At 36.4% G+C, this 25,418-nt stretch overlaps 1 protein-coding gene across 1 annotated transcript in view; it reads right to left on the bottom strand.

The window, feature by feature from the left end:
- Positions 1–25,418, bottom strand: part of ARHGAP15 (Rho GTPase activating protein 15) — a 621,798-nt gene that overhangs the window by 495,097 nt on the left and 101,283 nt on the right. Inside the window, exon 5 of the mRNA XM_004285433.4 lies at positions 16,084–16,171. Within this exon, the coding sequence (XP_004285481.1) occupies positions 16,084–16,171 (88 nt within the window). The remainder of the gene's footprint in view (positions 1–16,083; positions 16,172–25,418) is intronic.

Genomic DNA, 25,418 nt, shown 5'->3' with positions numbered 1-25,418 from the left:
ATTTCACAGAATCATGCAATAAACACTTACTGTATATATACTAAGTGTGAGTGTGTTAGCTACTGTGTTGGCCTATATCTTGACTCTTCCTTTAAGAATCGTATCCTAGCCTCAGACTCTGTATAATTATCTATAGACTCTCTCTATAGAAAGAGAGAGAGCTAGAGGAGACTTATGGGTAAAAAGCAATCTAAGCTTTGCCAGTGTGCTTACCATCTAGTTCTGCCAGCTTCTAGCTGTCCTCATCAGCATCATATGCTAAATCCAATGGCTTTGGCACCTGGCTTGGGTTTATCTCAGTCCGAACACTGCCCATTACACTTAGTCACCTCCTAGTGCTCATTCATGTGACCTTGACCCGTCTCTTACATTCTTCATGAGCTCACTGCTTTACCTCCTCTCCACATTAGCAATCTTCATTGTGCTTTCTGCCTAACAAATCCCATTTTCTGAATCTGCCTTACTCCCACCTTGTTATGTTTGATTTTCGAGGTTATTGAAATCTGCACACCTTTGTGTGTTGCCCCAGCCTCTCAAGTCCTTGATTTCACTTCCTTTCATGTCCAGACCTGTGCCTCTGATTCTGCAGTCAATTCAGCCTCTCTCTCTCTCTCTTTCTTTCTCTCTCTCCCTCCCTCATTCGATGATCCACTCCACTCTCTCATCCACTTTTTCTTGTTCTACAATCTTCCTCATATTCCTCAATTCTAGAGAAATAACTTGACTACTCAATGTAGTAACATTACAAATAATGGCCACCTACTTCAGCTGGGCTTTTGACTCTACTTAGCAATACTATTGTTACTGTGATAAGGACACAACGTATCCATGAAATCATTACCAAGACCAATGTCATGAATACTTTGCAAAGTTTTTATGCGCTCCTAGTCAGTTTCTACTCTTCCTCATGGTACCTCTCTCCCAAAGCTTTACCTTTTTCAAGCCCACCAAACGGCTTACTCATAATTCAGAGAGATCATAGAGCTGTGGTGCTAGAACATTCGCCATTCTTCCCTCTTTCATAGTTAGTCTGTGTAATGCAAATGAACAAACAGAAACTTTAATAAATTTCTATATGTCTTGCCCTCTGAAAGCTTTATATCAACTTCTCATTTATTCCTTACAACAAATTTGTGAAGTTAATACCATTGTCTTTAACTGACATGTGAAGAAAACTCAAGCAGGGAGTGGTTAAGTGCCTTACATAAGCTCATGCACTTAATAAGGACCTCAGCTGAGATACGAATTCATTTTTATCTGACTCCAAGTCCCAAGTCCTTATCACAACACAATACACTGCCTCCCCTCCATACCTATCCTTTCCTCCTGCTAGTCACATAATGCCTTTTTCAGGTCCCAAAGTAAGAATTAACACTTTCTATTTCTTCCTTGTAAGTGTCATCATTTCCCACTTTTGCATCTGTTTCCCAAAATTCTGGACCTGGGTCTGTGACTCTGGTCCACCTGTCCAATGAACTCCCATGTCTGGGCACGACAGTGTCATCTATGAGCATCAAAATTACCTGGCCTATCAGTGCCATATACTGCATGAACTCACAAGGCATGTCTTGTTTTGCCTCAGAGTAAGAGATGCTCCTTCTTCAGCCCAAGGTTTTTCCTCTATAGTTCCTAATTCTATCCAATCTCATTCCTTGTTTTCCCTAAAGTAGATTATATCCTTTAGACTATAATCACACTGAAGTGATTATAAAAAAATAAAAAATAGAAGAAAGCAAGCACCAATGCCACAACTTCACGTTTTCTCAATCTCACCTATTTCCTTTCATGATTACCAGGATTCTTCAGAGTTTCCTGCAGTCACATTCTCTGCTCCTGTTCTATTCTCTCCTCAACCCACTGCAGTCTTTTATCCCCTTCCTTGGTTAATCTAATTCGTCTTAACCATTAAGGTCAACAGGAACAGTCTGATGCTTTCTCTCCCATCCACATTCTGGTTGAACTCTGTAGTACTATGAGATTCTGCTGGCCCTTCTTAAACCCTCTGTCCTTCAGCTAAGGAGACATTTTCTCTCCAAATTCTTTCACCTTTTATACTTTTCCTTCTCTGTTTTTTTTTTTTTTTTTCCCTCACTGACTTCTCTTCCTCAACCAACTTCTTAACTTCTTAAATGTTAGTAATCCCTGGTTTATGGTTCTAGGCTTTCATTATTTCTCATAGTTTACATGATTCCTGTGAGTTTTGATTTTGCCTGTGGCCTGATCCATCACTTATTTATGTTAACTCCCCATGATTCCTCTGGTCCCCAGCTCCCTCTTATGTGTCCAAACTCTATTTTCTAACTATCATTAGGATATAGCACAGACATCTCCTTGAAATCACTGTCTTCTTCTCAGACTTGTCCCCTTTTTTCTATTGCTTGTCTTGGCTAATCATTTATCTCCTTCACTCTCTTCACTTTCTTAGTTCTCCTCTTTCCATCAATAGCCACAACCAAAAGGTACAAAGCCCAAATTCCAGAACGAGATCACAAACTCTTTTAAGTTCTTATTTTCTCTCATCTGAATTTCTCTCCTTCCCATTTCCTCTGAACTCAGTAAAAACCATTTCAATTCATTCTCCACATTTTGAATTTTTTTCCTAAAATACAAATCTCACAATATTTCTCCTAGAAAACTTGTTATCCACAAGATAATGTACAAATCCCTTAGTAGAGTATACAGGCTTCTTTTCATCATCCCCCAACCACCTTCTCAGTTCCATTCATCCCTCCTTTTTTCTATACATCAGCAATGCTGAATTCCAGGCAGTTTCCAAAATGCTACATGCTTTCACAACTCTATATTTTGGGGAAGTGAGTATGCATGTACCCTTTTCATCTGGAACACAGTTATTTCTCTCTTCATCCACTCTCTTTGCCTGCCATCTGCCCCAATCCTGCTCATTTTCATGATGTAACTCCAAAATAATTTCCACGAGGCTCTCCTTCACCTCTGCAGGCACAGTCACTCTTTCCTTCTTACCATTTCCCCTACTCTGAAAAACTTTTTTTTTTTTTTTTACAATTTGTTTTGTTATTCACACATTGCAACTACTTTTTGATGTGTTTCTTTCCCCCAGCTATACAATCAGAGAACAAGCTGGGTTTGTCTTATTGGTCTTCATTTTCCCCAAATTTAGCAAAGTGGCCCAAAGTAAGCACTCAACAGAAGTTTGTTAACCTTTGAATGAATTTATGAACTGGATGGAAAATTGCAACAGAAAATTTCCAGATTCATTCAAATGAATTAATAAAATTAAGAATACAGCTCAGAATTATAGTTTACAAAATGAGAAATATTTAGGACATAAAAATCACTACATTCCCATTTATACTGACCTTTAATAGGAACTGATCTTATGGCAAAATTGAAGCAAATAATAGAGATTTGGGGTGAATTTAAAAGTATGCCAGAAAAAGCTAAAGTGATTTTGGTAAAAGTCAAGCAAATAAAAATATTAGCCTCAAGAAAAGAAAACTAAGATAAGTAAATGAAGGACTATATAAAAATGATCCTAATCAATTGTTTATTTTTACAAAGTTAAAGCAGAAAGACCTAGGCTTGAAGAACAACTTTAGGGACTAGGCTTTATTAGAAGGGAAAATTATCAGTGTTTAAGTGTCGTTAAATATTGGAATAAGTAGTTCAGAAAAGTTGTAGAATTTACTTGGAAGATAGTCAAGATTTTATTCCATCTGAAATTAAAGAATCCTTTAATAGAAAACATATTTCTGATTCTACAGCTATAAAACACATGAAAAAGTCTGCTGAACTACATGATGCCAATGTATCACATTGTACATCATTATAAAAATGTACTTTTAAAAATTGACTAAATATAAACTTAAGCCTAAGAGTAGACATATATCTACTCTGGGTAAACTTAAAATATAAATGATTTTTAAATATTTAAATAGAATTATTTAAAAGTTACTGCTTCTGGACAAAACATAAAAGCCTCTTTGTTGGAGAAATGTGAAGTCATTAAAAATTGATCTTAGGTCTTGTCCACTTCTGATTTTTATTATTCTCTTAGTCCATCTTTACCATTTCTCAATAATAGCTGACAGGGTTGTCTCTCCATAATATATTTTTCTCTGACTTAGATTAAACCTTTGGGATTAAGTTTCCCATTTTTCTTTATGGGATATTTGGGGGCTTTTAATGTATATTAAGAAAATATCAAAGGCCAGATGCTCTTTTGCTTGATGGCATTTTCCATGATGAAGATTGGCCATGTGTGTGGGCAACAAATCACTGGGCCACTCATTCTCATACCCTTATTACTAGATGTGGTTGAAAAAAAGTCAAGGCTCAGATTTTATGAAACAGTTTATTAGCTACCATTTTTTATTTTGGATTAATTGCTATTCCAGAATATAGACTCAGATTGTCCTTATCAGTCTGAAACATGAAACACAAAATCTGTTTAGAGGAATTAAGTTTTATCACATAACTGGTTTTGATTCTGGAAAATCAGTCATGGAGGAGGATAAAACTCACTTATAAATTCTCATTTGGGCAAAATGATTTAGGAAAGAGTGCTGAATGGATACCTGATCTTATTAATGTCTAAAGTATGGCCGCTGTCAACATAGAAGAGGATACTTTGATTGTTAAGATGTGGGTTTTATGTATATGAATATAAATGGTGTTAATAATAACTGAAATTGTTTCTCCAGTGAAATTTCTCAGTATATTACAAGACCAAATCAAACCAGATTTTCAGAAAAGCAAAGCCTTGTTAGTGATTTGGGGCACTAGAATGTTATGTGTTTGTTTGTTTGTTGAGGAGAAAGTATTCTCCCCTTTTTAAGAATTTATTGCATTTATTCCTGAATCAAAATCTTGCTAGAATAAATATAATAGCTTCTATTTAATCTATGTTTGTTGCATGCTTATATTGCCTTAAATTTACACTATGTAAAAACTATTTAATTCTGCAATGTGAGCAATTTGGGCACATTTTTGATGCCTCAGGCACCTCCTCAGATTCCCTCCTTAGACCCTCATTCTTTCAGTCTGCCTCAGTTGTCCCTGTAGATGACCAGTGATGCTTGGGCCCATATGGTCCCACTTCCTGTGGATGACCAGACACCTTCTTGGAATGCAAGGCCCTCCTGGTTGCCAAGGTTCAGACTGGCTTTTAGATCCCTACCACATCCAGATTTGGATAAAATACTATTTTACAGGGTGTAGGATCTGACCTTCTGCACAGCCATCCAAGGGTGTGCCCAGGATCCACATAATACAGGGAGAAAATACTCCGGGTAATAAATTTTAACCAAAAGGAAGCAAGAAATGGGAAGAAACAGGTCGATATATTCCTTCTCCTACCTCCATCCCTTACTCCTACAGACTGCTTCATGCTTTCTCCAGTTTATTTGCAGCTTTTTTGCAAGTCAAGTGGTGCACCTGCCCAGTGGTTCTCTGTGTCTCTGAGGCTCACTGTAGAGTAGTAGCCAGCATGATAACACATCCTCTCTTCTATTTTGCATCATCTGCCTCACTTCCTTTTTACTTCACTCTCTGTGTCCTGGGCTCATGTCTCCCAAATAAAGCATGGATGCTTAATTTGGGCTTTGTTTTCTAGGGAATCCGGACTGAGACAATTGATGTTACTCTCCTGTGTCAGGGAGGCATAGCTCTCCACTGAAGTGTGTGCAGGGCTCTCTCTTCAGGAGTCTAGAGTTGTCATTGGAAAGTATTGGGTTGGCCAAAAAGTTCATTCTGGTTTTTCCATAAGATGTTACAGGAAAACCTAAAAGAACTTTTTGGCCATCCCAATAGCTCACCAGCCAAAGGCTCCATTTTTTTCTATCCCCCTTTACACCAACCTGTGGCCACATTACCCATTCTCATCACTGGAATGTGAACAAGAACAATGTGAGACACCTCTGGGCTCACAGCTTTTAAAGAGCATGCAGATTTTCCTATGCTCTCTTAACGTTTCCTTCATCTGCCACTAGGGGATGACAGAACCAAAAGATGGGAGAAGCACAATGTAGCAGAAAGCTGACCAGGAATATCTGTTTTGGCCTATGGTATGAGTAAGAAATGAGGTTCTAAAGACATTTTGAATTGTATTTGGACAGCAGGTAGTGTTTCTTTACCTGAAAAATCTTGATATTATTGTTAAGAAAACTAAGACAAGGATTTTGAAGTATACTGTCATTAAGTGAGTTTGTGCATTTGAATCCAATTCTGATTCCAAAGTCTGTTCTCTTAACCACTATACTCAATTGCTTCATGCAATAATAATACCAATAATACAATAATAAATATAACTAATATTTATTATCTTTGCTGTGTGTCAGGCTTGCTACATCAATTTTCTCACACAATCTCACAATAGCTCTATGAGGTAGGTACTCTTATTAACCCCATACTGCCGCTGATACATCAAAGAATTGTAGCAACAAATAAAATGTGAACCTGGGATTCCTAACCCAGGTTGTGTGACTTAGAAGCCCCTATTTCTACCTAATACGGTATACTGCTTCCCAGAGCATTTCAATTTAGTAGTGACTTTTAAAGGAAGAATAAATACATATATTCAGTAAATTTAAAAATGCACCGTGGAGTAAAAGTCCGTTTTATCTTAGAGAAATGTAAGCTCTAAATCAGATGTATTACATTGACCAAAATGATAAACCACAGAGAGTCAAGCTTCATAATTAAAATACTTTTCTGAAAGAGCCTAAGGTGAGGTTTATTGGACAGTAAGCTATTACCCATTTATAAGGCATCCTATCAATTTCATAGATTTTTGTGGTTATTAAAAATTATGTACGATACAGAATTTATTGTGGTTAATGGCCAAATCTTGAGAAAATTATAACCAGAGAACATGGCTTCATTTATATTAATATCGATCACTTGATTTCATTTTTTTCCTTACAAAGTTTGTGTTAATAAAACACTAGAATTCATTTTTCCTTTATTTCTTTGATCTCCACCTGTCATCCTCCAGGTTTTGGACTGTTTTTTCTTTTAATTTTTAAATGTATGTTGAGACCGTATGATAGTGCAATCTATGGCTGTACTAATAACCTGCCCTAATGTTAACCATGCTGACTTCACCAGAGCACTATTATTGTGAGAATTTAAAATGCCTTCGTTAGGCTAAGGTTGCTAGATCTATTGTTTGCACCTCCATTTTTACGATGTTTTTGAGCACCTCCATTTTTATGATCTTTTTGAACACTCACTTTACAAAGATAAAATCATTCCACATTCATTTTATACAGATTACTCAATAATTCATAAATAGCTTGCTGATTGAAACTATTTTCATCTTTTTTTGCTAAATCGCATCATTTTACTCCCATAAATAAGTCCATTTTTTTATTAAAGTCATGCTACAGTGAATGAACATTAAATATACTGCATTATTTAATTAATGCTTGTGCTCATTATTTGCACTGGAAGTAAACAATATTAAGAAAAAGTAAACAAATTATTTTAATGAAGTCTTTTATATTACTCTTTTTGCTTTCAAGGTTATGGCTGAATGAGTGGTCTAAAAAAGTTAATAGTTTATTAAATGCCTTGGAAGAGTTTTCTGTCATTAGAAGTAAAATTTGCCAGTGTCTGCCTCTGATTAGAAGTATTAGTACAACGTAAAGTAAAAAACATAAAAGTAGCCCCAAAAATCCCAGTTACATACACAATCAATATGTAGCCTCCATATCAAACATTCTGGCTTTAGAACTATACAGTTTGAGGGGAGAAACAGTCCCTAAAATGTTTATAATACTTCTGAATTTATGTCAAAAGTGACACTAAGTTTTCTGAGTACCATGAGATAAATATAAAAGGAAGTAAGGTCCACTTGGTCTGATTTTTGGTGGCTGTGGAGACAAGAAATTTCCTAATCAGAAATAGACTTTGCATGATGCATTTATCTCAGTGGGGTACCACACTGAACATATATTCTGGAATCACATGAAAACACCTCCAGGTTGCTACTGGTGCTCCCTAATGTGCTGATACACCCATGTTTTGGGCACTGCATATTTTTTAGTTCTTCCTAGAAGAATTACCCTGCTTGCTTTCTTTGCACTAGGACTTCTTTAGCAATGACCATGCTGCTAAAAGATCAGGTCATAGGAGAATATTAATATACATTCTGAGTAAGAAGATGCCCTGTGACTTACTAAATGCATGGGGCCATAATGATGACAGACTTAGCCGTTTTGCTATTATCTTTGTCAATAAGAGCACAGGCATTATTACTCTCATCTATTTCCACATATTTTTAGAATAGGTTTTTCAGATAATTTAACAAGTCCTACCTTCATTTTTTTAACTGTAGGAAAAATATATCTTAACTCCCCAAACTGTCTCTGAAAACTCTGAATCTCTCTTAATTTGAGCATATGCAGTATAAACTATAAAGGGCTCCACCATGCCTACAGAAAGAAATCATCTCCTCCCACAATCCTGTTCAAGGTCTTTCATGAGCTGATTCCACACTGACTTTCTAACCAAGTTAGAGTGCTTGCTGTCCTACAACAATGTTCCTCAACTTTTTTTGAGGCAATCCCTCACTGGCAGTACATCCAGACAACTTACAGAAGAAACACAAAATAGTCTGGACTGGGGCATATACACCCTAGGACTCAGGGAACCACCAAGAAACATTTTTAAGAGCAATGACTAGCACAGTATGTGGAGCAAGGCAAGCAATTGATAATATCTGGAAAATAAACAAATTGAGGAATTAATTTCCCACATTTTATCATTGCTTACTCCCTTCTTTCCATGTAAAGTGTATTCCCCCCCCCCCATTTCTGCAATGAAATCCTATTCAGCCTTCAAAAACTTCCTCAAATGTCACTTCCTCTAATGGATATATTTAGAATCCTTTCCAGCTGGGAGCCATATCTCTCTCCTCTTAGTTACCATGAAACTAACCCATGTCTCTGTTCATGCCATTTTGGAGTAACTATCAATGTCTACTTTTTCACTACAATTACTTGATTTATGGGCATGCTTTCTATTTGTTTCTAGACCCTCAAGTGAAAGATCTGAGTTTGTTTCATTTTTGTGTCTTTCCTAATACCTAGCACAGTGGCTTAATATCAAGGACCCTAAGTGATATTTCCAGAATGAACTAATGGAGAAATACATAAGCTGACCATTACTTGCAACAACAATTTCCTTGGGAAAGAGCTACCTGTAGCTAAACCTATGGTTCCCCAGCATGTTTTCTTATATACCTTTATCATGTTAGTCATGTTCTATTATAATAAACCTACATATGATTCTGTTTCCCCTACCGGACTATGAGCACCTTGACAGCAGGGATCATATATTATTCATCTGGATATCTCTAAGGTTTAACAACACATTGTGTGACACCTGTTAGGAGCTGTTAATAGTTCATAAATCAATAAATGCATGGGTTCTCTAAATTACACAGCTTCGTCCCCATGAGGCAATCCATCAATTTTGGTTTTTTTAACCAGGAGTGCATATTTGCCACATCCCATAGCTATAGTCCAGGGTCTACTCCATAACAAGCAGATGCTCTAAAATCACAAAGTATAGCCCATACACAGGAGAAAAGTTGCAAGTGAATTGCTGGAGCCAATTGAAATACTATGCTGGTACTGAAATAGGTAAGTGTACCTGAAAAATGCAAGGGGTATGATTCAAGGCCTCAGAGGATAATTCAAACTGACAACTCTTGTTTCTTTAGGACTTCTCTGCCACTAGATGAATCAAATAATACTGTAGCTGCTTTTGAGGCAAAAGTTTTTGCTCTTGGACTAAATGAGTTGAAGTTAGAAGAATCATCTCCTCTCTTGCCTTTTTCCTGTGATAGTACTGGTCTTTTTAAGACAAGCAACACCTGGGTCATACTGCTGTTCAGCATGTAGTTGTTAAAAGAAGAGCCACGAGAGATTATTGTAGGGTGAAGATGTCTGGAGAATACTGACACACCTTATTAAAGAGTTGCCCCTGATAGCAAATCTCAGCCCATGGCATTCTTCTCAATCCTTTTCTTTTATCCTATTTTCCAACCGAATTAAAAAATTCATTTCTCTTTTTAGCACACAGACCTTGCCCATTTTCAGTTTCATGCCATTGTTCATATTTTTTTACTCCACTGGAATTTTCCCTGCCCACAAATCTCCACATATTGAAATTATAACCATCCTTCAAGGCCTAATTCAAATCTTTCACAGATGTGAGCTGTCCCTCCTTTAAATGTTAAAAAAAAAAACAAAACAAAAAAAACAAAACAAAAAAAACACTCTCCTATGTTTCTTATTTCATCTCATCCTATTTTTTGGCAGAGATGCTATAAAGCAAAGACTATATCTTGATTATATCTCTATGCCTTATATGTAGCCCTAACGAGCAAGCTGTTCATTGTAGGATTTCAATACATATTCTTATGAAGTCTTTTCCCACCAAGGCTTATATAAATAGCACTAACTTGATTAACCAAATGCATATTTAAATGAAAGTGAGGTAGATTGTAATGAGAAACTATGCTATTTGGATCAACTCTCCCACTGCAAACAATGAAAAATGCTGGATAAAATATTTCTTTTTAAAATTAACCTTAAAAGAATTGAAAGGCTGAAAAGATAGTGGGAACATCCAGGGTAAATATTTTTTGGAGGTGAGAATCTGAACCCACAGAGAAAAGCAGAATATCAAATCAAAATAACTGCACCTTTCCTGAGGGCATTATAAAAGGATAAAGGAGAACCAATATTCAACTTGTTCCCTTTCTCCAATCCCAAGGGATTATAAAGAAGACCGCCTTTGTAGATGAACAATGTTAAGAGAAGAAGGAGTGAACAATAATTCTGTCCCTGATAAAGTGTAGCACAGCTGTAGCCCTCCTTTTATGTACACATAACTCAAAAATTTTAAACTGTTAAATTGATCTAATCAATCACTGGAAGTGCCCCCAGACAATTTAGAAAAATACAAAACACTCTGGAGTAGGACACATTTATTCCAGACCTCAGAGAACCTCCCGTGATAGTTCAATAACAATGATTAGCACACAGTCAAAGATAAGCAGACACACAAGGAAACAAAGCAACATGAGTGAGAACCAGTAGAAACAGCCTGATGTAGACTTCAGATGCTAGAATCACAAGACACAGAATATAAAAAAACTATGCCTTCTAATTTTCACAAAATAAAAGAGTCTTTAACATTCAGGAAAAAAACCTACAACAAATGACATAGTAAATTTAAAAAAGAAACAAACTTCTAGAAATAAAAATTATAATAATTGAAATAAAAATAATGTTTATCACAAAGGGAGACTGAGTTAAATTAGAAGATAAATCAAGATAAGTTATTTGGAATGCAGTTCAGAAAGACAGAAAGAAAGAAGAATATAAAACATGTGGAGGATAGAGTGAGAAAATTTAACATAGGTTTAACTAGGGGCTTAGAAGAAAATAAGAGAGAAAATGTAAAAGAAGCTACATTTGAGAAGATAATAGCTTGGAAATTTGTAAAATACATTAATGACAGTTATAATCAATTTCAAGAGGCCCAACAATCCAGGCAGGGAAAATAAAAAGATATTGACACCTGGATGCATCACAGTGAAACAGTGGAAACATAAAGGTAATGAGAAAATATTATGAGGGACCAAAGAACAGTGGTTAGATTAACAGGTAACTTCTTGATAACAATAATGGATGACAGAAAACAGTGGAATGATATCTTTGATGTGCAAAAGAGTATTACTGCCAACTCAAAATTCTATATCCAGAGAGAATATATATTTCCAAAATGATGGAGAAATAGAGACATTTGAAACAAGCAGATGCTGAGACAGATTGTCACGACAAGACCCTTACTACAGGAATTTCTCAGAATATACTTCAAATAGAAGAAAAAATAATCCTAGGGGGAAGGTCTAAGATACAGGAATATATAAATAACAAGGAACATGGCAAATATTGGGCAAATAAAAATCAATATTGATTCTATAAAAGAGAATAAATAATGTCTAGTGGTGTTAAAAAAGAATTAAAATACAGACAGAAATAGCATATATATTGGGAAGGTAATAAGTGAATTAAAACTATTCTAAAGTAATATTTGAATAGCTTTAGTCTTCAATAAGTTATAATTCTAGGCAAGTCACTAACAGAACACCAAGTGTATCACTCCTAAAACAGTAAAGAAAAATATGAAATGATTAAAATGAAAGGAAGGAAAAAGCAGGACATATTGATATTTAGAAAAAGAAGCAAGAAACAAAAGAAACACATGCTGTGATTCCATTTTATAAATTCAAAAGCAGACAAAGTATACTATATTTTTAAGGGCTGCAGATATAGGTGGGAAAATAATAAAGGGTGATAAAATAATGACTAAAATGCCATTTAAGTCTGTGGCAAGGGAAGAGGCTGTGATGACATACAGACAATAGGCAGGGGTGGGGCTTCTGGAGGGCTGGCAGGGTGTGCATCTTGCCCTGGGTAGTGGTTATGTAGAAGTTTGATTATAACTGTTAAAATATACATACATGTTTTATACATTTTACTAAAAATGGTTTCTGCATTATTTTCCAGTGACAATATTTTAAAATTTTAAAGTGAGTTACAAATCAGAATACAGAATAAGAACACTGTCCTTTCCTTTATAATCCAGAAAATCCGGAACTAAGGACACCAGTGGTTTTCCAATGCTCCTTTTCACAGGAGGGCCAGCCAGTCTGGACCAGACTTTCTCTGCTCTGAGGTGAAGTGAACAAAACAGAGACAATGTATGTAGACGTAGGAGGGAGATGGTTTCCTCTCTTGGTAAAGACTGTCTTTAATTTTGAGGTTTTATCCCACCTAGATTTAGGATTGGGGTATTATACAATGTCCTTTCTGTTAGAAAGTGACAGTAGTAGTAGGCAGTACTTTACTCTTTAATGTCATTAAAAAAGAAAAACAGAATAGGTCGGTCCTCCTTTTCCTTGAATAGGTCACTGAGGACCCAGAGCCTATGACACTCTGATTTACACACACCAGCAAAGTGACTGTGTTTCTTTTCAGGGGGAGGCTGCTTTTGATAAAAATGTGACTTGGTTATGAACTGAAAGAATTTCAGTGAGAAAGAAATATAGTCAAACATGGAATGTGGGATCAGGCACAACACCGTGTGACATTCTGTATTAAATGTGAAAGCAGTAAGGTTAAGAGACAATGAAGGAAGATGAGGGTCCCAGGAAAATATATATGGATAAGCAGGATATTATATCTAGAACCCCAAATGGAGAAATGGTTTCATTTTCAGAATTATTCAGTGCTCAGACACAATATTTTATGCTGCCTATTGATACATATTTCTTTCTTTGGAGACAGTACACGCTGGTATTCCTTGAATTAATATACCTTTTCTTCTATGCATGTGTGAATCAATTCAAGTGCAAAACTAAGATAGTATAATGATAAGTTATAATTATATTATACCCGATATTATGTACTATAGAATACAGTATATTTATATTTTAATGGAGTATATTAGAATATAATAATTATTTTATGGCTACTATGCATATTTTTATTTTATTAACTAATTTTATTCCTTACTAATTCTCTTGGCAAATATTACTATCTCCACTTTACAGATGAGGATTCTGAAGCTCAAAGCAGTTGAATAAGTTTGTCAGCTCCTAAGTGGCAAAACTAGAATAAAGCTCCCTATGGTTGAACTTCAAAGCCCTTCTCCTAGCTACTCTGCTGCTTTGTCTCACCACTGCATTAACATTCAAAGATCATTCCTGTACAGATTAAAATGCCATTTACTCTTTTAAGCCACATTTTGCACTCACTTAGGCAGCTTCTACAGACCCCCTTGGAGAAAAGGACAGACTTTCCCAGAAGTACAATGAACAGTAATACCAGGACATGTGTAAGGGGGCACAAGAGAAATTCAGAAACTTGAGCATAAATCTCTTTCAAAATAAAACCACAGTATCTTTCATCAAGGCCTGGTAATCATCATATCATTTCTCTGAGACTGGAATTGGTAAATGTGGGCTATCCCACCAGGCCTTTAATATTTGGTTAGAAATGTATCCAAGAACTTGACTAGCAAGACAATCCATGCAGTACAAACAGGAATCTGCAATTCTTTCCCCTACTACCACAAAACACAGTTAGTTCCTGCCCAGAATTTGCTTTGAAGACAATGAGTGTCTGGGAGAAACCATAAGAGCACTGAAAATGGGACTAAAAGTAATAAATAGGGACTGCCAAAAAAAAAAGGGGGTTAACAAATTTCCTCTAAAAGTAAAATCTATCGTCAATTTACAACAGTTCTGAAGCTTGAACTAGAGGCATGCAATTAGTGAGCTGACTTGCAAAGTTTGCCTACAGTAAGGGGGAGTTTCTTCCACCTGTACGAAATTAAGCACCTGATAACTATCTCCTGGTATGAGGAGACTAAAATAATAAAATAAAAATAAACCAAATGCTTTAACTTGGAATCTAATCTCTCCCATTATCCCAGCACATTCACATAAACTCTGCTCCAATGGAATTCTTCTCACCCAGCAGGATGAAGATCATCTTCTCAGCAGCCAAATTCAGCAAGGCAAGTGACTTTCCTCCCTTCCTGATTTCCCCTTTAGAACTCATTCAAAGGGAAGACAAAGGACCCGTGGGTGGATGGGAGTTGTTTTGTACCTAGCCTTTAGGGATACCTTATTTTTCTTAAAAAGATTATCTCAACATTACTGTAGCCAAAAAATAAAAACAAAACAAAACCCTAAAACAAATTTCTGAGGCAGTTTAAATTAAAAATACAAAGGACTGAGATATATTTTTAATTTATTCATAATTAGTTTACAGATTGGACTGCACCGAGACTCCAAAATCAGCAAGCTACTTGGGGATAAAGGCTATTGCAATTATCAGGAGCAAGCCAAATGCTACCTTTTGTTCTTACTAAAATCTTCTCCTTTAAAAAAAAAAAAAAATCTCCTAGCAAATGATTTTCTATTTCCTATTTAAAGAGGATTACATAGCAAACACGACTAGTGGCTGGAAAGCAAAGAATCTTCCATCGTTTTATTACCTGCCAAATACAAATTAGTTCATTGTGGTTAATTCCTGCCAGGAGACCCCTTTTCCCTGCTGCCCATCAGGCCGTTGGGGTATGGCAGGTTGGTTCCTGCCCAGAGTCCTTCCCACTCAGGAGGCTGTCAGATATGCTGCTTGCCCACTGTCTCCAACATCGTGTGGCAGCTCTGGTGTTCGGGCAGCAAGGTTTTGAGCTTGAATTGCCCCAGTAACTAGCTCAGAATTGCTCCTACTATCACTGTCAAATCTCTGTGGGCATATATGAGGCCCTCCTCCAGGTACAAATCAAGAAGCCCTACAAATTTCACTTTGTAATAACTATTGGATACAGAAATTGTATTAGTTCCATTAGATGGAGTCATAGAACTGTTCAGAAAGGTTAGCTGGATGCAGTGAATGTCACAGTTAGACTAAGATAAAAAATCACTGTTAACTTAGAGTGTTTCCTCATTGGTAACACCCTATATTAAGGTGTCATTTATAAACAGTTTATTATTATTTATTAATGTGTGAAGCACTTTATAGCATGCTAGATAACAACTTAAATTCATGTATTAAAGATGCACATACATGGTTTAATACGATTTATGCCTTATAATATTCTTTAAAACAGCTTTCCATAGTCTCATCCGTTAAGTATTTATTACTAATGCATTTTATAACATACTTTATACTACATTATTTGAGCAAGTAGCTGCATTTAGTGATCATTTCATAAATAAGAATAAAGCATTTATAAATGGCACCTTAATTTAAAGTGTTACCTTCCCATTACTAGAGAGCTGCTTGCCATTCATCTCATTTTGTGATTATTCTCCAAATGCACCACTTAATAAAACAAACACTAAGTTCTATTTTCCCTTCATCTGATTAAAAGTTTACTGAGTCATTTTCCTCCATCTGCTTTCAGATGTTGATAGCTTGGAGGCTTTAGTGTGATTTCTGTTGAAACCAAACTTTTAATTCAACGATATTTCTGTAAACATGATAATAGTAGAAACAGAGAACTACCCACCATATTAGACAGAGCCTGCTGCTTGGATTCTTTGTAAAATTCAATTTTTCGACTAGAAAGAACAATCCAGGAAGTAGACCAGTTTTTCCTTAGGAGAGAAAAAAGCAAAAAAGCACTATCACTTGAAGAAATCATTCACAGGTATTGTATGAGCAACATTTGGAATAAGTAGAGACTATTTTTATTTTTAACCAGAATTCCTAAAAATCTTTTCTTTATTAAAATCTACAGGTGGTATGGAATTTAGATTAAAAAAATAATAAAAATATTCTGTAATTTTTATATATCATGGCATTTATAGTAAAAGTTTCATCATTTGTAGATCTTCCCCAAATCTTTTTCAGCTATCAAAAATCCAACCTCGTGTATCCATGTCTTCCACTCCATTAAAAGTCTATGTTTCTGCAGCAAACCAAAAACAGCAAAGTAAAAACAGAAATCAGAACCTTGTCCTTCATCGTTATATCTCTTCATTGGTTTAGTATACATCAGAGTCTGCAAAACTAATCAGCTAATTTGCCTGCCTAGTTCACAATATTTTTCAATGTTGAAACTCAATGCAAATAAAGGGAGTCAAATGCTTTTTACTTTTTTGCCAATCAAATTGGCAAGAATTAGAAGGAATAATACCGAGGTTTACTGAGAGTATGGAGAAATGGATTCTCCCATACAGTTTTGGTGGGAGTGGAAACAACTTTTCAGGAGTGAATTTGGCAATATGTTTTTTAAAAATATTTTAAAATGTGTATATCTTTTGATTGAACAAGCCCATTACTATGAAGTTAAATTTATCCTAAAGAAATCATCTCGTAAGTTAAGGCTCTGTACATAAGAAGGAAGTGCACCATTTCTTAATTCTGCATCTAAAATATCAAAAATTGAGATAGGTTATGTAAATTGCATATAATGGAGTCATACAATGGACTAATGAGCCCTGTGCTTAGCAGAATCCTGATGTGGGAAGATTTTAATGCAGACCATAATATAATATGTAGTTCATAAGACCATGCTGTGCTATTTACCTATGATTGTCCTCACCCATCCCAGCCCCTTCTGATTATCAATTCCCATTCATCGAAGTTCAAATATTATGTCCTCAAATATGTCTTCCATGACTTCCTCACATAGAACTTAGGATAAATTAAAAAATTTTTTTTTGTAAATTTCACTTCTCTCTCTCCCCCATTAAATAAAAAGCTCCAAATCGACAGAAAACATTTCATCCTTACAGAGATACCCCCAGTGACAAGCAACAGTGCCTTGGACAGAGTAGGCAATAAATATGTATTTGTTGAGTCAATGATTAAACTTAGGCATGGGGGTAAAAAATAAAAAGCTGGATATAACAATAGTTAAATCAGAGAGTGAAACCATAGCTTTTGATTTTCCTTTTCATTGAACATGTATTACTTCAATACGCAGATGTGTATATATTTGTGTCATAAAGAAAGACAAATGTTTTAGATGGTAAAAGATTAAGGAGATTAGTATACATAAGTTTCTATTACATCATATTGCTGCAGTTTGCTTTGGTTTAACACTCAGTTCAGAATAGCTGAATTCATTTTACAAAAGTGATTTTTTAAAAAAGTTTACAAAAAGACTACTCTGATCCATAGAAAACTACACAAAGATACATTTTAAATGACCATTTAAGATCTTTGTGTAATTTAGTTCCACTTGCCTCATAGTCTCTAGGGGCTTGATTTAAAGGACAGCTGTGATTCAGTAAAGTTAATATTTACAAGATTAGGCTGCTCTTACATGCCTGAAGCTTTCCTAATGATACATCACTGTGTTAAAAAGAAAAAAAACTGGATAAACAGAAACAAAACAAACACAATGTGTATTTTCCACCATACAAATATGAACACTATGTTCTTGGACCCACTTGTCTTCAAATAGTCACTTTTTCAATCAAATGATGAAAAAGATGGAGGAAAAATGAAAACCACATAGACCTTTTTCTTCCCTTGCCTTAGTTCCCATTTCTCGTTTTAGGTAACAGTAGCAGCAAGATGAATTGCAACACCTGTAGCCTTCTTCTTATGCAGGTCATAATATTAGATGGCCCAAGATAGAGTAAACATTGGTGGGACTGCTGTTCTAGACTGGGCATCTTTTTTATCTCCACCCCTTACTTTGACCATATGTAACCAAGGAGAATGGGACACCCCCAGGCATGAGGGAACCTATATTTAACCTGCCTGTTGTATTTCCCACTATATTTTTCATCTCCTGGCAAGAGATACTCTATACCTTATTTGCTTCCTGTCTATAGCAAGCCCTGAGTAAATGGTTCTGATTTGATCTTTTTCAGATGTTGATCGTTTATAGAATGTGTTGGCATTACTCTTCCCTTTCTTAAACTTGGAACTGGAACTGGTTAGAACTGAAGTTGCATGAAATTCGATTACCTCATGGTTCACAGTTAGAACTTTGAACTGCTGTGAAATGTTCCCTCTTAGGTGAATCTGATGAACAAGCTGAATAGGGTAAGAACTGCAGGTATTGGAACCTTAGTAATATGAATTGTTCTGGCACTTTACATACAGTAAATTTCTTTTTGATCTTATAAACTACAAACAATGTCTTTACGAATACAAGTGAAGATTTTTCCAATTTAAGATAATTTCATTTCAAAAAGAAAAATAGAATGCTGTTTTTCAATGTTTTAGAGGCTCCATTTTTAATTCAGTTTTTCATGATCTCTTTTAAAATAATAATTAGCACAAATTATTTTGAGTACCTAGTATAAGTTTGCTTGTCTACTGGAGATTTAGCTTCGCAAAAAAGATGAAGGTACTAATCTGTCCATTTACTAATATGGAAAACAAAGTTCAGAGTGTTTAGGTAACTTACTTAAGGCCATGCACTTAGAGTCAAACTCAGTTTCTCCGATTCTGAAGCCTAAAATCTGTTCACTAATTTATGTTGTGGGTTTCTTTTTAAAGATTAAAGAGTATAGGCATACATCATTTTATTGTGCTTCACAGATATTGTGTTTTTTTACAAACTGAACCTTGCCTTCAAGTCTACTGGCGCAATTTTTCCAACAGTGTTTGTTCACTTCGTGTCTCGGTGTCACATATTGGTAATTCTCGCAGTATTTAAAACTTTTACATTATTATTATATTTGTTATGGTGATCTGTGATCAGTGATCTTGATGTCACTATTGTAATTGTTTTGGGGCGCCGTGAACCATGCCCATATAAGACAGCTAACTTAATCCATAAGTGTTATGTGTGTTCTGACTGCTCCACCGACTGGCCTTTCCCCATCTCTCTTCCTCTCCTCAGGCCTCCCTATTCCCTGAGACAGAGCAATATTGAAATTAGGCCAATTAGTAGCTCTACAATGGCCTCTAGGTGTTCAAGTGAAAGGAAGAGTTGCATCTCTCTCACTTTAAATTGAAAGCTAGTCATGATTAAGTTTAGCGAGGAAGGCAGGTCAAAAACCAAAACAGGCTGACAGCTAGGCCTCTTGTGCCAAGCAGTTAGCCAAGTGAATGCAAAGGAAAAGTTCTCGAAGGAAATTAAAAGTGCTACTCCAGTGAACACATGAATGACAGAAAAGCAAAACAGTCTTAATGCTGATATGGAGAAAGTTTTAGTGGTTTGGATAGAAATCAAACCAGACGCAACATTCCCTTAAGCCAAAGCCTAATCCAGAGCAAGATTTTAACGCTCTTCAATTCTGTGAAGGCTGAGAGACATGAGGAAGCTGCAGAGGAAAAGTCTGAAGCAAGCAGAGGTTGGTTCATGAGGTTTAAGGAAAGAAGCTGTCTCAGTAACATCAGAGTACAAGGTGAAGCAGCAAATGCTGATGTAGAAGCTGCAGCAAGTTGTCCACAAGCTCTAGCTAAGATAATTAATGAAGGTGACTACAACTAAACAAGAGATTTTCCATGTAGACAAAATAGTCTTCTATTGGAAGAAGATGCCATCTAGGACTTTCATAGCTAGAGAAGAGAAGTCAATGCCCAACTTCAAAAGCCTCAAAGCACAGACAGACTGTCCTGTTAGGGGTTAATGCAGCTGGTGACTTTAAGTTGAAGCCAAAGCTCCTTTACCATTCTGAAAGTCCTAGGATCCTTAAGAATTACGCTAAATCTACTCTGCCTGTGCTCTATAAATGGGATGACAAAGCCTGGGTGAAAGCACATCTCTTGGCAACATGGTTTATTGAATACTTTAAGTTCACTTTTGAGACTTGCTGCTCAGAAAAAAAGATTCCTTTCAAAATATTAGTGTTCGTTGACAAATTACCTGGTTACTCAAGAGCTCTGATGAAGATATACAATGAAATTAATGTTTTTATGCCTACTAACGTAACATCCATTCTGCAGCCCATGGATCAAGGAGTTCTATCATGTAAGAAATACATTATAGCTGCTATAGGTCATGATTCCTCTGATGGATATGGGAAAAGTAAATTGAAAACCTTTTGGAAAGTATTCAATATTTTTGATGCCATTAAGAACATTCCTGATTCATGGGAAGAGGTCAAAATATCAACATTAACGGGAGTCTGAATTAGTTGATTCCAACCCTCATGAATGACTTTGAGGGGTTCAATGCATCAGTGGAGGAAGTGACTGCAGAAGTGATGGAGATAGCAAGAGGGCTAGAATTAGAAGTGGAGCCTGAGGAGGTGACTAAATTGCCACAATCTCATGATAAAACTTTAAAGAATGAAGAATTGCTTCTTATGGATGAGCAAAGAAAGTGGTTTCTTCTGATGGAATCTATTCCTGGTGAAGTTGCTGTGAAGACTGTTGAAATGATACCAAAGGATTTCGAATATTACATAAATTTAGTTGATAGAGCAGGGGCAGGGTTTGAGAGGACTGACTCCAATTTGAAAGAAGTTCTACTGTGAGTAAACCGCTTTCAAACAGCACTGCACGCTACAGAGAAATCGTTTGTGAAAGAAAGAGTCAATTGATGTGGTAAACTTTATTATTTTCTTATTTTCAAAAACTGCCCAGCCACCCCAACCTGTGGTATTCACCACCCTGAGCAGTCGGCAGTCATCAACATCAAGGCAAGACGCTCCATCAGCAAAAAGATTATGACTCACTGAAGGCTCAGATGATGGTTAGCATGTTTTAGCAATACAGTATTTTTGAATTAAGGTATGTACATTGTTTTGTTAGACATAATGTTATTGCACATTTCATAGACTACGGTAGAGTGTAAACATAAATTTATATGCAAGGGGAAACCAAAAAAAATCATGTGACTCTCTTTGTTGCCTTATTCTCTTTATTGAGGTGTTCTGGAACCAAACGAGCAATATACTATTTTCTTGGTTAAGGAGATTGTCAATGTCAGATTTCACCATAGTTTGGGTCCTAAGTCTCAAATTATAAAAGCTAGAGTGCAGAGCCTGTGACAAGGTATAAGCCATCTGGACTGTCAAATTAACTGTTTTACCTAATGTTAATTAGGAGGATTGGTCAAAGGCCCACCACTTTCAAGCTCTATTTTTCTCTTGGGAATTGAGCTGATTTAAAGGAGTCACATGATGAGTCTTTCAATTCCTCATAAGAAGCCGGAAGCAGGGATGTGCTTCTAACTATGACACCACCTCTTTCTCTTTCCTGCTAGGGGATTATTCTGGTTTGTGATGAGTAGACTCACCTGCACTCAGTAGGGAGTCTAAAACCAGAAAGTGTTTCAAAAGCCTCTAGTCTAGGAGCGGCTACGAATTCACCTAATGGGAATATCTTTTAACCTATGACTTAGGTCAGAACCTTCCTCTCTGAATGAAGTAGTCTAGAGACTTGGCTATTTTCTTCACAGTACCTTTCAAGTCCATTCCCCATTTGATGTGTTTGGCCCATTGTGCTGCTTGTAATTCTCAGGATATCAGCAGAAAAGCTTTCTCACCAGTTACTCTAACACAGCAAGCCTTTTGATGGCACTGTCAGCTCTGGAGGGAGTATGAATAGGATCAACTGGCAAGGTTTTGCCTTGACTTGTACCTTTAATGCTTTCTGTATGCAACCAAATCCTTATAGGTGATAGTTTTTCGGTGTATTGAGATTCAACTCAGAGAGCGAGTAACTCCTTCAAGTTTAGAGGGCTTAGGCAGGACTTTAAAAATAGCCCTTTTGAGGATGAAGCGATTTTCAGAATGGAAAGAAAGTCCCTCTACTTTCCTAGTCCCCCCAAAGAGGGGAACACCATGACCTCCTAGAGCTTTTCCACTCCTCGGCACAATATCTGACATTTAGTGAGTGCTTATCAAAGGTTTTTGAGTAAAAGAATATATGGGTTCTCAAATTTCAGGAGGGTCACACATCTAGATTACTCCTGCCCTGTTTGTTGTTATTTACTAACAAGGACTACAAAAGCACCTACTTCTTGCATTTCCCTTATTTATTCCTTAGTTCCCAAGTGTTTTGATAAGTCTTTCATAGCACTGTTTTAAAAGTATCTAACATTCCTGGTTTAGTATATCTTTCTCTAATTTATAATTCTAGTGGCCATACCTGAGCTTTCTCTAGAGGGCTTCCTGACTTCTCAGATGTGTTTCAATAAGATAAGCTATTATGCATGCATTGGTTCTCACTCTGTGCTAGGTATGGCACCTGGCATTTTGTGTCAAGTAATTTAATCCCCAAGACAGTCACAAGTATCTACTGAGCATCTACCACAGGACAGATACAATTCCAAGGACTGAATATATAAAGGCAAATAGCAGAGACCTCAAGGCATTTATGTCTAACTCATAGGAGACAGGCAGTAAACACAGAAACAAATCCTCCACATTCAGATAAAAAAATTGAGGCTTAGTGAGGTTGCATCCTACCCAAGGGCATCAAAGTCATAAATATGGGATTCAGACCAAGTCTTCTGGACTTAGAAGGCCATGCTCATTCTGCTGTATCAGTTGTCTCTAGAGCAGGTGGCATGCAATTCTCCCTTAGTCATTGGGCACGTCTATGCAGAGCCTCATGATAGACTCTGAGAGAGGAAGACACCCAACTGCTGTCAAAGAGTTACTTGAACATCTTTCTCCTTGGAACAAGGGCACTTCTTAGCCTGACCTGGGCTGTTCTGCAATGCTGACCTGGAAGCCCTTTCATCTCTACCTTCCTAAGATGGCCAGCAAGTAACTTCATCCATTGATGGGAGCCAATTAATGCATCAACACTTCATCATCTTAACTTTGAGGGAGTTCTTTTTTATTTTTCCACACAGAGAGATAAAAACCAAGCTGTTGGATAGACTTGAGGGTTAAACAAGATACATAAGTCAGGAAATGTCCAACTTCAGTAAGTCAGAGGTCCCAGGAATAGGTGAGAGAGTCTCCGCATGAATTTACAAGTAACAATTAGGTAAGGGATTGATATTGACACTAGTGATTCAGTACAGGAAATATATCCTGGGACAATAAATGCAGGCTATTTATTTTAATTTTTTTTGTCACAAGACATCACATCTAAGGGGGAAAAAGATCCTTAATGTAATTAGGAAGGAGGAAGAACTAAATTCTAATAAGGACAATTAGTTACAATTAATGCAATTGGTGGGACAATTTCTCCAAGTGAGACACTTCAGAGAGCTTCCCTAAAACAAATCCTGAGTTGTAAAGGTAGAAAGTAAAAACAAAACAAAACAAAACAACCCCAAAACCAAAGAAAACTCAACACAGGCATCAGCTTGACCAAAAACTCTGCATTCTACAAAACGGACACCGGATGGCAGCACATAATAACAGCAGCTTGGTAACAGCTTATCTGAAGACCGCTTGATGGAAAATGACCCTTAAGATATTCGTTATCGTCATAAGAATCTGTTAGCTTGAACTCAGGTTTAACGTATTCATCTGCTCTAACATCAAAGCCTTATAACTTACATTCACCTCTCCTATGCCTCCTTTGGTAATGACACGGTGGCAAACGAAAAAGTCAGAGGAAAACATATGTGAGGTTACTTTGTAAATTTCAGACTCACTCTGGGCCACCTGCCTCTGTTATCTGACTTGGGCACACTGGATTTGACTTGATTCTGTACCTCTGGTGGGGGTGAATGTGATTTACTCTAGTGTCCTTGACTGATTTACTGAAAAATCACTTGGACACTGTTTAAGTGTTCTGACTAGTTCTCAAACTGGTAGGTGAAGAACTTATTGCTTCTCTCTTAAGCTTCTTGTAATTTGCCTCTGCTTTAAAAAAAGGGTCAAAGAGACACTGATGTATAAATATATACATCTCTGCCACTATTGCAAGAAATGTAAAAGCTTTATATATTCAAAGGGTTACTAGAAGTTGGAAATTATAACAGAGCATGTGTTGGAAATCATGAAACTCAAGCAACCTTTTACAAATGAACTTCAGTATTCCATACTCTCCAAACCTTCCCTCCAGTCCTCATTATGGAACATTAAAAAGAGAGAAAGACAGATGAAGCCTGGAAGAAGTTATTGGGATCTTGAGCAGAAAATGCTAAAAAAAAAAAAAAAGTTTACATTAGGAGGGTACTTTGGTATCATGTTCTACAGAGTCTATTCTGAGAAACAATTGTTTAAAAAGAAGAAAAAACAAATAAAAACTAAGGTCTAACAGCCATGGGCTCTAGGATGAAAATACACACTAGTAGACATAACGCTGCACTACCTTTACTCGATTTCTTCCCAAATACCTCTCTGTCCATATTTTCACCCTCAAGTACTTCTTCCCAGGTCCCTCTGAAAAGCAGAGCAGAGTGAAAGGCCATGATAAGATGTACAGAGCCACAAATGAGATGACGAAGGGGCAGGCTTGAAAGGTATAGAGGGAGAGATAAGGGTACGGAAATAGCTTACATGCTGTCGGGGGCTTTTATAAATTAAAGTTGTTTTCAATTAAAGAATTGAAAACAGCTCTTTGCTAAGGTCTCTGAGAGCTTCAGAGAAACCTGGGCTACTTAACTTTTGGGGATAGATGTACCAAAATGCAGGAATTTCTAAACTTTATCAGAAAAAGCATACTTTCAATGTTCACAAAGAAAAACTAAAGTTGAATGCTGAATGTCTTTGGCTTTCAACCCCATCTGTCTGTCTGGGGAGATTTCTAGAACTTCATTTCAAAATAAAGTTAAATTTATGGCCCTTTACAAATGTAAGATACAGTCAAGGAGTTCTCCTTCCTTCCACCCACTCTTGTTGTATTCAGAGATAGGTCAAACTTGTCTTAGAAAGAAAAAATATATGAAAGAGGAAAGGAAGCTAAAGAAAAAGGAACAGGAGGAGGGAAAGAAAGAAAAATAAGAACACAAGATATAATGTGGATGACCTGTCATGTATTTATGAGTAGAAAACTTTGAGATTAATAAAATAGTAT

Source organism: Orcinus orca, chromosome 7 (genome assembly GCF_937001465.1).
Source record: "Orcinus orca chromosome 7, mOrcOrc1.1, whole genome shotgun sequence".
In the NCBI taxonomy this organism is placed as follows: domain Eukaryota; kingdom Metazoa; phylum Chordata; class Mammalia; order Artiodactyla; family Delphinidae; genus Orcinus; species Orcinus orca.
This window is presented reverse-complemented; position numbering and strand designations above follow the sequence as displayed.